Raw genomic sequence first — 13,919 nt, forward strand, 5'->3', positions numbered from 1 at the left:
CTAGCCCAACCCAATCTGAGAGCATTTTAGGTCATGTTTTGTAAAAATGCTCAGTTCTGTAAAAATCCAAGAGGGAAACTACTGACAGAAACTCTGTAACTTACACTCATCACTTACTAAGCATTAGAGAGTTCAGAGAGGAGTGCCCCCTCAAGATGCAAACTTGTCACAAACTAGGCATCTCTGCTTCTGCTCTTTCCCAAGTTACTTGGAATGACTTGTCAGAAATGCTTCAGTGGTGGAAAACAGAGTAGGCTTTTCTGCCATGCCAACTGAGATGCAAGTACAGTCAGTTGTTCTGGAGTGTGCATCTCCTGGACATGCTGATACAACATTTGGTCTCTCTCTCCAGGGATGCTGTTGCACAGCTGCCCCAAGTGTGGTGAGTGGTAGGTGGGTGCTAGGCTGTCCTGGTTTCAGTGCTGTGTGCAGGGTTCCTAGCTGGGACCAGTGGGCACTTCCCAGGGGGAGGAGAGATGCTGAGAAAGGTATTACTCGGTCCCCAGCTGCTGAGTCTCTGTTTTCCTCTGCTGTCTTCCACCTCTTTCCTTGAAACTGTAACTCCAAATGGATCAGATGTGGGCCATTTACTGTGATTGTTTCCTTTTTTTTTTTTTTTTTTTTTTTTTTTTACTTCGGTTTACTCTGCCTGTCTCACAAGCAGGAAAAGAAATGCATTTTCTGTTTGGAAGGTAGATAGAGAGCTGGTACCATTTGCTCTCTGTGATATTATCTGGCATTATTAGTGCATGTGGAGGAGAGAAAGGAGCAGAGCTGTAAGATGTGTATGTATGTGCAGCTTATGGATTCAACCTGTCTCTGCCAGCATCTATTGCCCTGACCTAAACAATACCAGGCATTTGAATGTTAATCAAGGTGGCTGCTGGTTCTGTCCCAGTTTGAGTGAGAGCCATTGGAGCCAATTTCACAGAGCTTGAAGGGTAGGAGTGGGGTGAAGGAGGGAGAGGGGGCTGCTCTGTGAAAGACAGGGAGAGATAGCCTTTCTCTAACTCAACAAAAGGCAAGCAAACCTGTGTGCAGATGAAGGAGGGGTGGCTGGGGGAAGGTTATGAGTTGTCTTATTATGGAGAAGCTTGAACGGTCATCTGTACTTGATGGAAGTGAGAGAGATTGCAGTTGGAGCTGCTGCAGTGCTGCCTCCCTGATTGGATTAATAGAAAGGGAAGATGACTCTAGAATGGCTGTCCATTATCTGCACTACAAAGGGATTAGTGTGGGTTTCAGAGAAATTAATGGCTTTTGAGTTAGTGCAGAAATACTAATGAATGTCAGGGCCAGAGATGTACAGTGAACAAAATTGGTTCTCTTTTAGTGTGTCCATGTATGTGCACATCTGTCTATTTGGGCTATTAAAGCATGCTTTTTCTCTACCATTTTGGGTTATAGATTAGGCTTTCAGTTTTCATATTTAGCTGAAATACTCATGAGTAGTTTATTGATATGCAAGGTGTAGTTATACTGACACTTTTAGACCTAGTGCCAAAATAGCAATTTTTAAAATTATTGTTATGGTTTTAGCCATATCTGCAGGAAATCTCTATAGATGGAGTGCTTTGAGCATGGTGTTGAGAGCAGGCTCCATTCTGAGTATGTGGGTGAATGGGGAAGCTGAGGCTGAGCTGTCAAGGCAAAACCTAAGTGCCTCCTTTTTGTTAGGGTGACTGCAAGGTAGCATTCTTCCCCCATTTTTAACCCCCATAAGATTTCCATACCAGCACTGAGTATATCAAACAATTCATTTTCATGTATGTTCATTAAGTTTAACTGGAGCTTGTCTACTTAATCCTTATAAATCCTTAAAAGCTGGACTTTGCTGAAGAGCTGGCAAAGGCTTTTACTGTTGCTATTCTGGTTTTTTTCTCCTGCCTGTGGAAAAAACTAGGGCTTAGGTACAGGAATACTTCCAGCCAAAGGTGAGAGCACCTTCTTAGAATGAAGCATACAGCCCAAGGTTGCCCCACTTGGTATCAGAAGCCCGTGGACAGTAACTAAGTTTCTCAAATACTCAAGAGTCCCTGGCTCCCCTTGTGCTCTGGGAGGACAGACAGACTGACCCCTTAGCCAGCAGTGGTGAGAGCAGTGTGACCTGCAATCTTGGCCGTATTAGCTGGGAAGCCCAGTGCAGATGGAGATGTTTCTCTACAGGCCTGGTTTTGTTTCCAAGCTTCATGGAATGTTTCTCTTAGCTCTGTGTTGCAGACATCCTCAGTACACTCAGAGATGATGTCCAAAGCTTGTTAGAGTGTGGCCTGTTAACACCAGTGTAACTGGTTAAGCTGAGATACTGAAAATGTTTCATGCCTCCAGCTATCCCTGTTTCAAAGACTGACAGCCCCAGGGTGGAAATCTCGAGTAGGCCAGCTCTTGTGGTCTGTAATGCTGTGTGTTAAGGTCAATAGGTGCTGATTTTGTTGTGACCTAGTTATGCTGGGCAGTGGATGAGGAGCTGTTTCCATGTGGCTACCTTGCTCTTGTGCCAGGAATAGCAGACTCCAAGGGAGATAGACAGCTGGAGGCAGAAACCTTTACTTGTGTCTGCTGATTGTTACTGTTTGTAAGTCAAGACCCAGCACAGGTACCCTTACTGGAAGGGTGGAGTAGAACTCAAATGAGAGTAAGAATTTGTTCCTCAGGCCTGGGTTGTTTTGGGATGCCAGCTGTTACAGGTGATATTGCAGTATAATAGTGAATGCCTCTGAATTTATACAGGGACCAAAAAAAATTGCCTAGAGCCGCGTGCCTAGCCTAAGGTGAAAATATGAATCTTGCCTGTGGTGGCTGAAGTCTGCAAATCAGATTGAAATAAATTTTGTATGGAAACCTCTTTTTAAAACTCAGAAATGCTTTAGATAATTCCTTTTAAATTGCATCACTTTAGTGCTTGGAGTGACTTGTGTATGGCTGATTTTCTGTGGATGAAGAAAATTCCCCTGGTCTTTGCCTTGGGCTGGGGTTTGTGAAACTGTCTGCTCCAAAACAGCTGAAGTGCTGAGATGCTCAGGTGAATATGTTTGAATCCCTCTGGGCAGCCTCTTCCTTTTCATTTTTGGTTGTGTCTGCTACTCCTGAGCCTGATTCTCATAAATCAGCAAAACTCTGGAGTAAACAGAGCTGCACAAAATGTTCTGGTCCCAGGTCTTGCTGCAAAGTGGTAAGAAACTGCTGTGTTGGGCACAGTTCTGCATTCAGTGGGTCAGTCTGCTTGCCAGGTGCTGTACCCAGTGCTGGCAGCAGGGCTGTTCCAGCTGGTTCCAGCAGCCCCTCCACAGGACATAGCTGTGCCCATCAGCCACAGGTGGGGCCTCTTGGGCAGAGCATGTCTCAGCAAGGGCACAGCACTGGCAGCTGAGGGTCAGAGGATGGGAATGTGCTCCAGCCCTTGGGGATAGCATGGTGCAGCAGAACCTCCCTGCCCATGTGGGACCCTGTGCTGGAAATGTGGAGATTGCCTGGAGGAACTGTGGCCACAGAGAGCTCATGCAGGGGTACCTTTAACCTGAAGGACTACAGCCCCTGGAGGGGACCATGCTGGAGCAGGGGAAAGGTGTGAGAAGGAAGGAGCAGCAGAGGGGAGCTGAGCAGATATCACTATTCTCTTTCCTTCTGAGCTGCTTAAGATGGGGGAGGCAGAGGTGGTGTGTGTGAAAACATGAACTTGAGCCTGGGAAGGAGCAGGAAGGAGAGGGTAAAGTGTTTTAATTTGTATGTGAGAAACATACAAATTACATACAAATGTTTCTCACTGTCAAAATCTATTCTAGCTGGCAATAGATTACTTGATAGTATTGTCCACTTCTGGACTAGGTTCCGGGAGACCTGCAGTGTTTTGTTGCTCTGCCATTGTCATCCTGGATATCTCAGGAAAATTGCTTTGTTTCTCTGTCCCTCTGTTTCTTTGTTCTTTTTTTGTAAGGTGTTTTGGGTACATCTGGGTAAAAAGCTGCTATATTCTCAGTGACTCAAATGTAGAGTTAGTGCTTGTGTTTGATAATTATAACCTATTAGATGAAGATTCTCTCTGTGATCCTATTCTCAGATGTGCCATGTATGGGTTAGGAGAGATATAGAAGCCAGAATGATGTAGTAATTTGAGACAATTAAAAAAATATATATAATAATATTCTATTTTTTTCCTCCAGAACACAAGACAGTGTTTCCAAATCTTCTGAAGAAGGGATACTTGGAAGTTAGAAGAGACAATGACAGCTACTGGCAAACCTGTTACGCTGAGCTCTCCCAGTACAAGCTGTACCTGTATTGCTTGGACAGCAGTGGCAACCAGACTCTTCCCACCATGTATCCACTCATGCGTTTTCAAAGGGTCACTGTTACTGGTGGTGTTGAAACCAAGGTGGTGGACACTGTCCTGTCAGACAGCTCACAGCTACAGCTGAAGGCAGAGTCCTCGTGGGAGACTTTGGACTGGGGACAGAAACTTTGGGAGGCAGTGCGTGCTTCTGTGCCTGCATTTACAAGACAACAGGAGAAACTGGAGAATGTGCCAAAGCCTGAAAATAACAGTGACCTTTCTCAAACTAATGGATTGTTAGAGAAGCCTATGGAGCTCTTCCTATCCATGAATTTAACTGAAAACACTAAAGAGTACCAAAATATTCTGAAATCAGGGACTCTCTACAGGTTAACTGTCCAGAATAACTGGAAGGCATTTACCTTTGTCTTGAACAGGTCTTATCTCATGGCATTCCAGCCGGGTAGGCTTGACGAAGATCCCCTGCTGAGCTACAACGTGGATGTGTGCCTGTCAGTCCAGACAGATACTCAGGATGGCTGTGACTCTTGCTTTCAGGTCATCTTCCCCCAGGATGTGCTGCGCCTGCGCGCAGAGACGCGTCAGAGGGCCCAGGAGTGGATGGAGGCGCTGAAAGCAGCAGCCAACGCTACTCGAAGTTTAACTCAAAACCCACAGGTCACGCTTAGGAGCAAACCTGGAGATCGGCCCTTTGGAAGTGAGCTTAGAAAGAGCAAGCGCCAGTCTGTGACCACCAGCTTCCTGAGCATCCTGACCACTCTGTCTCTAGAGAGAGGGCTCACGGTTCAGAGCTTCAAGTGTGCAGGTGAGCAGCCAGGTTACAGCATCTGCACCTACACCCCCTCTGCAGGGAAAGCTGTGTTTTAGCAGCACAGCTGTTGCCTGCCTCTCACTGTGGCTGCAGTTAGCCTTTCTCTCTGTCAAATGTGGAGAAAAACCTATGGGTATTCAGAGGTTCATCTGCTTTTGATGAGCAGTGCTGAAACATTAGACCCTGCACATGGGCCAGTGCTGCCCTGAGTTGTTTTCTTGATTCAGCACACTGTAAAGGCGGTCCAGAATCAAAGGGGCTTAAATCCATTTGTTGTCTGATTCTAGTCCTGTAGGCAAGATCATATTTTTATCCAGTTTGGGAATGAATGGTGAAAATAGAGAGGACCTGTGTGAATGCAGTTCATTGTCATTTTACTTTAGCCAAGGGCACCTGTGTGGGGCAAATTTAGGCACTTTATGCCTAAACTGTAATCTCTGACTTGCTTTAGTTGCACTCACTTAGAAATTGTCAGCCCAAGCAGAAACAGCTCTTTTGGAGACTTTTGTGTTATGGGAGCTGTGATGGTCCTGCCTCCTCGCCCTGCTGCCTTGGGGTGTGGTTCTCATGTTACTCTGGAACCACACATGACTCTGGGGAGTATCTGTGTGGGCCCAGGACCTTCTGGCTGGCCTAAATCCCTTCCAGGGGAGACCTGGTCCTAGAAGTACTGGACTGACCTCAAAATTGGCTATGGGTGCAGTAGGGTTTGTCCTTCTCTGGTAGTCACCTGTAGGTCCTGTTCCTGCTCATCTGTCTTCATCTCTTCACAGTGCATGGCACTCACCTGGGCAGCTGGAGCATCATATGAAGGTTGACATCATTGCAGTTAATGATTTGGTCACAGTATTTGGGCTTCTTCCTGAATTCTGAGCTCTGTTCTTGGCCACATTTGTATGATTTCATGTAATTTGTTTTATATTTTGCTTCGTCCTCTGACTGAGGCTCAGGAGAGTTTCAAGTGAATATTTTCAATGACCTTTACAATGGGGTCAGGCCCTGGGATGGCAACAAAATACATATCTCCAATGTGAAACAGGTTTTAGTCTTGCTTTATGTAGTATGGGAGCAGACTATGTGGATTCCCTCTCCCAAACATGAGATGATTAATATCCATTCACTCATATATTCCCCACAAAAATGAGATGCTCTGACCAGGGTTTGCATGATGTCTTTTCCAGATACACCTGAGGCATTCCCAATACTCCTGTGGTCTCCTTTCAGTCTGCCAAACTGAACAAAGGTTCTTGTGCAGCGAAACTCTTCTAGAGTTGTGGAGGGTCTGTGGGAAGCTGGTCACTGGGATTTTCAGTGCCTGGGGATGGGGATTCACAGCACTTTCTCTAGGAGAAGGTCCTTTGCCGTTCCTGTGACCCTTAGAGACGTTATCACGGTGCAAAGAAATGAATAATTTTAGTTATAACTGGGGAAACTTGTTTGGCTCAGAAAAGTTTGTGCTGAGGAGGCACACGGGCAAGCTGAGCCTCTCTCCTTGTTCCTTGCTCCCTGGGCAGTTGTGCCGTTCCGGGCATGGGCTGCTGTTTAACCTCAGGGGCCTGCTGTTGGTAATTACAGCTTGCAGGCATTGAGAACGTTTTCCCCAGGGCTGCTGGGAGGGGTAAGCTTGGAGAAAGATGAGGAGGGGGGAGGAAGAAAAGTTTTGCTGTGAATTCTTCAGCCATTTAGTGCAAATTCCTGTAATTACCGTCTTTGTGTCCTGTCCCAATGGCACATAATACAGCAGAAGCCTTTCCTAATTGAGACCTTACAGGAGGTACAAATCCCTCCTTTGTTCAGCCTGACAAATTAGTGCCAGAAAGTGGCAAGGTCCGAGTGGGAATCAAAGGCAAGCAACACAAAGATGGAACTTACGGCTACAGTAATAACCCTCTCTAGTCCTGCAGGGGTGGGAGGGAAGGAAAAGTAATGACCAATGAAAAATGAAGGGTTTTTTTGTTATAAATTCCCTTGACATGACAGCACCTCAGGGCTGCTTTATTTATTTAGGAAAAGCGATTAAATAGTAATACAGCAGGGCAGACCATTGTCTCTCGAGCTACCCCCCTTCCTACAGACCCCTGCTGCCTCGGCTAATTGATTGACAATGAACCTCTGATAAAGAAGGTTGCTGGGAGGACCTGATGGGGACAGGCTTTTTAAAATTTATTTTCTCTTTGCAGTCTTTGTGGGGTTCCCCTCCCTGTTTTTCTTTTTTTTTTTTTTTTTTTTTTTTTCCTGTTTGAAATGCTCTCTGCATCCCCCTTTCTTTTTCTCCCTCAGTAAGAGCTTTTCAAGGAATTGGTCCCAGACAAACAGCTGATATTCACAAGCAGGTAGTGAAGAATGTGAATGTCTGTGCCTCACTATTGACAGGTTTATCTTGGAGTCTGACTAGCACTTTTCAACTTGTGATATAAGCCAGGGCCGTGGTGTCAGATGGAGTCATGGGACAGGGAGGACAAACTGTTGATACCCTGGAGTCAGAAGGGTATGAAGTCAGTTTGAAAAAAGTTGTCTTTTGCTTGATCAGCATATACAAAAGCTTTTCTCCACATTTCTAACTGTTTTACTGCAGAGGGCAGGGCGTTATTTGTTGTAATTTGAAAAAAAATTAATGAACAGGCCACTGATTAGAAGTGGAGGGCAGAAAGGAGCTTATATCCCTAGGTGCCCTTTACTATCATTATTTCTTTGTCACGTGGCATCACTTTTCCATAGATGGGGAAAACAAATGGCCTTTGCCCTTGCCTCCTGTTTTTGCATAGCTCCTGTTCTTTTGATGGCTCTCTTCTGTTTCAGCTTTTGTTTTCTTTCCCCCTGTCTTCTGTTAAAACAGACATTTTTTTCCAGAGAAGTCAGTTGTGTCTGTTGCTTAAACAGCAAGTCCTAATGGACGTGGGAATTTCTGCCTTCTGGAAAATGTGCTCTGCACTCCATTTGTGTGGCTTTCCTTGCTTCAATTCTGGGGTGCCTTCTGTCTTTTCCTCCCTGCTTTCTCCATGTCTCCTCACTTGCCAAAACGGTAAATACTGCTATTAGGGCTTGAATGACTTGGCTGGCTGAGCTGAGCACTTGGTGCAGAGAAGCCAAGGCTAGTAAATGTGCTGTTTCCTGAGCTTGCAGCCCTGTCAAATGAAGCAGCAGGTGGAGAGCTGTTGTCTTTCAAGGAATCATTTTCCACCTAGTGCTGTCATCATGTGTGTAGCTGGGGGACAGCCCAGTGCAACATGCACAGATCATGCAACCTCTGCTCTGTCTCAGCCTCCTGGTCTGGAATCAGTCCCTCCTGCAGTGAAAATAAAATTCCCTTTTTTCCCCCCTTTGATGAAAAAAAAAGTATTTCCTAATAGCTTGCAAGCCACCAAGTGTAATTTAGAAACAAAGCAAAATAGTCATATGTGATGTCAACTTTGTTCAACTTCTCAAAAAGCCTTACAGTTGAAACTTCTCAAATACAGATAGTTGAGAAGCATCCTTGAATTTAGCAAATACTTAGTGAACTGTCATTACTTCCAATGCTTATTTGTAGCATGTCACTGAAATAAAAATGCTAGAGGATAAACCCTAGAAAATGCAGCACAATAATAAAATGCCATAAGATCCTTTGGAAGGTTTTCAGCACTCTTGTCACTTTTTAGTTCTGAATAACCATTGTTCTCACCTGTCCAGGGCTTTTAGGATTGTGCTTTTTCTAAGTGCTGTATTTGTTTTGTGCTTGGTTTCATTTCAATTGATCTCTTTCTTCCAAGGCTCCAGCAGCTTTTTACCTGCCCTGTATTTGAGACTCTGTAAAATCCCCTAGGAATGTTTTACACTGTAAAGGTTTTATTGTTTAGGTATCTTCGCTTTAGGCTTTGGTCTTCTAGTCTTGCATGTGACTTTCAGGCCCTATTTCTATTCATTTAAAAGTAAAGCTTCCACTGCTAGCAGTGGAATTTCTAAACCAGCTGAGCAGAGAAAAACATGGTCTAAGTTAGTATTTGGAAAATACACCATGTTTAAACAAGGTCACTGACTTGTTGGGAGGAGTGGGGGGAGTGTTTCCAAACAAGGGTGACTGGAATTTGTGTAGCAGGGAACACTTTATTTGCAGTGGACCTATATATTTCAAGACATGAGGTTGCTGGGCCACAGTGCTTTGCCATATGACTGCTTATTTTAGAAAAAGATCAGAAGATACCACATGCTTGAGTGGATTAAACTTGTTTAATCAGTTATGATCACAGAGGCCATTTACTCTTCATTGATGAGTTTTTCAGTGCAGGATGGCATGACTAGAGGAAGTCCCAGTGAAAACTATCAGCTCTGGTAGAAGCTGGATCCTTCACCCTCCTGGGATTTGACTGGCACCTTCACAGAGTGAGAACTTTGCTTTCATGAGATTTGGTTTGGGGCTGGCCTGCTGCTGCCTGGAAGTGCAGTTTAGAGAAGTACTTGGTCAGTTCAGTGCCTGTTCTGTGCCCTGATGTGCACTTTGCAATCGACCAGCGTTTAAGTGACAACTTTGTCTCAGCCCTGCAAGAGGAACTGCTGACACAACTGTCTTGGTTGATGAATCTACATTTTCTTCTTGGCAGCCTTGAAGGGAGCCTTTTGTGCCTGTGTGGGGATAGGTGTCCCCATTGCTCTAATCTGCCCGTCAACAACTCTGCAGGTTTTCAGTACTTCTTGTGCTAATTTATTGTACTATTGTCAGCTTGGTTCTGCTGGGTGTGAATATGTCTCTACTGTAAGCATAGGCTATTTGTTCTTGGCTGTGGCTTGTTTCTTCCTGGCTTGTGGCTGCTAGGTGTGAGACTCCAAAGAAGTCTTGGTTGTCTGGGGACTTTTTTGGTCCTTTTTTTGTGTGAAACTAGTCTTGAGGGATGTTTTGGCCTAGAGTTCAAAGAAAAGAATGCCCAAACCAGGGAGTCTAAATGTCCAAGTCTCACCTTTGTTGAGATGGAAAAAAGCTGCATCTGGATAAAAGGAAGTATTTTTCAGACCTGAAAACTCTAACAATTATATACCACCCCCACACCCCCACATTTCTTCTCTGGAGAACCCAGAGGTTCTTCATAAATTGTGTACAAGAGAGAGCTTTTTTTGTTTGGCTAGCATCTTTTAAATCAGTCAAGCCAGTTTTTGCTACTAAAGGCATTGCCTTCCCAGACAAAATTTGACAGAGGAGAAGAGGTAGCAAAGACGTGTGAAACTCAGTGGTGTCACAGAAGCCAGCATCACAGGGAGGCCCTCCTAATGCTGCTCTGGAAAAAAATCCTGTGAAGTGTACTGTGCATTTGTTGGCATCCCAGTGTCCTTGCAGATGTGCAGCCTTGAGACAAACACTGAAGGAAAATGGCTGCTTTAGGGTGCACTGCAGCAAAATTAGGGCGTTTGTGTGTGCATTGGCAAGGCTCTCCCTCTTCTGTTGCATGCCAAAGCACTGCATTATTGCAAAACTATTACATGTGGATCAAATCAGGGGCAATGTAAAATAAATTACAGAACAAACCAAAAGCCAGTTTGTAGGAAGGGTTTAGCTTCTCAGTCTGGCCTTCTGCAAAATCTCTAGTCTCTGTCATGTACCTGTGCTGTTTAAATCTGGATAGTTCATAGGCCCAGGGCAGGGCTGTGGCAGTGATGTGCAACCAAGAAGAAATTTAGCCAAATAGCATTGGCAAACATATGTAACCATGCTTACTGCACAGTTGTTCCTTCTGTTAAAAGGAGATCCAAACCCAATTGTGTATTCAAACAGAGATAGAGCTGGTTATTTCTGAGTATGTTAATGCTGTATCAAATAAATGAAACTTGTCAAACCAGGTAGCCTTCAGCATAAGTCAAGGAGTGAGCAGTGCAGGGGTAAGTGGTCTTCAAACTAACTGCAGAGCAGAAATGAAAACTGGGTTAAGTAGAGACTCATTTTGCTAAATAACCTGTCTGAGGGTGTGGCATCAGTGTCTGTTCTGATCACACAAATGGCTGGCCTGCCCTTTGCTCTGTTCTCTGTTCTACCTTCTCAGTATGTAGAACCAAGCATGAATGTAATTGACTGTAAGAATAGGAATGCCATTATTAATTAAGCTTACATTATCTCCTTACTTCTGGCAGACAGGCTTCAAGAGCTGGCCTAGAGAGTGTGTTCTGTTCCCATTCCTGACCAAAGAGCTGGTGAATTTCTGAATCCTGCCACCAAGTCATTCCATGGTAGATCCCATTTCCTTCTGTCAGGGAGCACTTCAGAGTCTCAGCAAAGCAACAGATACTGCAGAGAATAATCCTATAAAGGCCAGGAGAAAAGAATACCAGATTAGTTTGAGGTGTGTGGTGTTATTCCTCAGCACTATTGTCCTGTGAACACAGGGAAATGATTTGAAAATGTACAATAGAAGAATGCAAACTGGCCATGTGTTAAAAGGGTCACAAACAACACCTTGTTTGTCGACAAAGCTATTTGTCGTTTCCTCAGAGCATATTCTCTGGGAAGAATATAACTTTTCCATCTCTTAGACTTTGACACCAAAGATAGAAGAATCCATCATCTGATGGAACTCAAGTAGGGAAATCCAAGCCCATAAAAAACTAGGTTCCAAATGTATAGGATTTTTAGTTCTTGTTTAGTGATGAAATGTGACTCTTGACTTATGTATGTGAAAAGCAAGCTTCCACTGACTTTTAAGTCTGTGTTTTCAGGCTTACCTACTATTATTTTTACTGGGAAGGCAGAATTTAGCGCCCTCCTAGAATGTATCGGACTTTGCTTGGAGGTTTAAAAGTTTGTAATTATTGTCTTTGAAATAAAATTGCTCTGGAAAGTAATGGTGGGAAAAGAAAAAAGTATAATGCAAACCTGGGTAGGCATAAGAGGGAACTGAGTTGGACTGTTAGTGTATCTTCCTTGTGAATTTGAGTTTTCCCATGGTGAAGTAAATTGAAATAGATGCACAGGAATAAAGGTAAGCGACTGAAGTAACTCTGGCCTTATTTCTGTTTGTGCTGAGCTGATAGAACAATGTTGCATGTCTGATCTAACACTGAAAATTTGTTGCTGTGCTCCTTCTGCTTAGTCTGCTTTATGCCTTTATCAAGCTGAAAGCCTTTTGAAGTCTGTGGATCATTTTCTTTTCTTTGTATTGTATGTTGTTTCTAAATGAATTAGCTTCTAAGCTAATCTGTCACAGATTTAATTATGGCACACAATCACAAGGGACTTGCTTTTTCCTGTTACTGAGCAAGGAACTTTATTAAATAAGGAAAACAGTTGTGTACTTGATTCTAATTTGGTCTTTTGCTTTCTCTGTTTCACCGTGGAGCTACTCCAATATTTTCTTGCTAAAAGATTAAAGAGAAAGGTGTCTGGATAAAAAGGATAGTTGTGTGTGTTCCTTGACCACAAGAGTATGCAGCAGCCTGAAAGTAGTGTTTTCTGTGCTTTGGAGAGGAGGAATTGTGTTCAGATGTCTTGGATCCCTCCTCCATACTAGACCACCACCTTAATTTAAGGAGAGAGTTTTGTTACAACTTTTTAACCTCACCTTCTGTACTACTTTCTTCCTGAAGTCTTTGCACTTGGACATGAGCCTCTTGATGTTGATACTCCTGCTCTGCTCACAGACATGTTGTTGAGAGAGATTCATCTGTGCCCAACAGCACTTTCTTGCTGCTATTTTTTCTAACCCCTATTTTCTTTCCTTGATTCCAAGGCTGTTTTGTTGTATTTTCCATGATGAAAGGTTTGGGGTGATTCCTTCCCTCTCTTTGCTAGCAGTATACCTTACAGCTACACTTCTTCCTTCTGTAGCTTGTTCTCTAACATTCTTTAGGGAGGGATGATTTTAGGTGCTAGCAAATACTGTGGTGTTCTCTTTGCATTAGGCTCTGAGTTTGCCAGACCTTTCTGCAGATGTTATATAGATAATACTCTGTGTGAGCATTAGGAATGTAGGTGAGAGAGGTGGAAGTTGTGCTGCTTTTTTCTCCCATCCTGCGCAAGGTGCTTTCTCTGGTTATGTAAGCAATTAAGTGTTTTCTCTGCAAACATGGTCCCTTCCCAAACCCTAAACTATTTGTTGAATTGTGTTATCCATCTCAGAGGTGGTCAGTTACATCTGATTGTCCTGCTGGGAGAGGTGCTCCAGAGGTTCAAGCCAGGAATCAGCACTAGCTTTGCTTCTGGTAAACATCATGGCAAGTTGTTGTACCTGAATGTCCAGGTGCAGGATTTCCGTGGTTATTAAGCCAATGGCTATTCCTTCTTCCTCTTCTGTCTCTCACATCCTTGATCTGTTTTTTTCCATCTTAAAAAAACAAAGTAGCAAAGTGGTCTATGCCACAGAAATATGTTTGTGACACTACACCACTTTGAACTGCATAACATCAAAGAAAATCAGTGCTTTGATAACTTGATTTGAAAGGGTTGTAGAAATAGCCATCATTATGAATCACAACAGAGAGGAATGGAAAAGATGGTGATTTTCAAACAGCAAAGCTTGTAAAGTAGAGAAAAATGTAAAGTGGATGCCAGTGCCACATTATCATCTAACAAACCCCAACTGCACAACTCTTATGTAGCTTTGCAGAACGTGTTTTCCTGAGGATATGGAGAGGAATGAAGCATGGTAGGTGTAAAGGGAATCAGGGAAACAAATGTGGGCTCAGGAAAGGATTGTAACAAAGGAGAAAGCAATGCATGCTGCTTGGATGTGGATTTCTTCCACTTCCTCCTCTTCATAAAACCATCCTTCCTAAAAATGAATGGCATCCCATATTGTTTGCTGAGACTCTCCTCACCCCAGAGAACTTCAGTTCTTACAGGCTGGATGTAGGGAAGAGAAG

At 43.8% G+C, this 13,919-nt stretch overlaps 1 protein-coding gene across 2 annotated transcripts in view; it reads left to right on the forward strand.

The window, feature by feature from the left end:
• The window catches only part of PLEKHM3 (pleckstrin homology domain containing M3), a 92,248-nt gene that overhangs the window by 12,478 nt on the left and 65,851 nt on the right, over nucleotides 1-13,919 (forward strand). For both annotated transcript variants that reach the window (XM_079311481.1, XM_079311482.1), the window contains exon 3: nucleotides 4,161-5,096. In XM_079311481.1, the coding sequence (XP_079167607.1) occupies nucleotides 4,161-5,096 (936 nt within the window). The remainder of the gene's footprint in view (nucleotides 1-4,160; nucleotides 5,097-13,919) is intronic.

The sequence above is a fragment of the Erithacus rubecula genome (genome assembly GCF_903797595.1).
Source record: "Erithacus rubecula genome assembly, chromosome: 8".
Taxonomy (NCBI): domain Eukaryota; kingdom Metazoa; phylum Chordata; class Aves; order Passeriformes; family Muscicapidae; genus Erithacus; species Erithacus rubecula.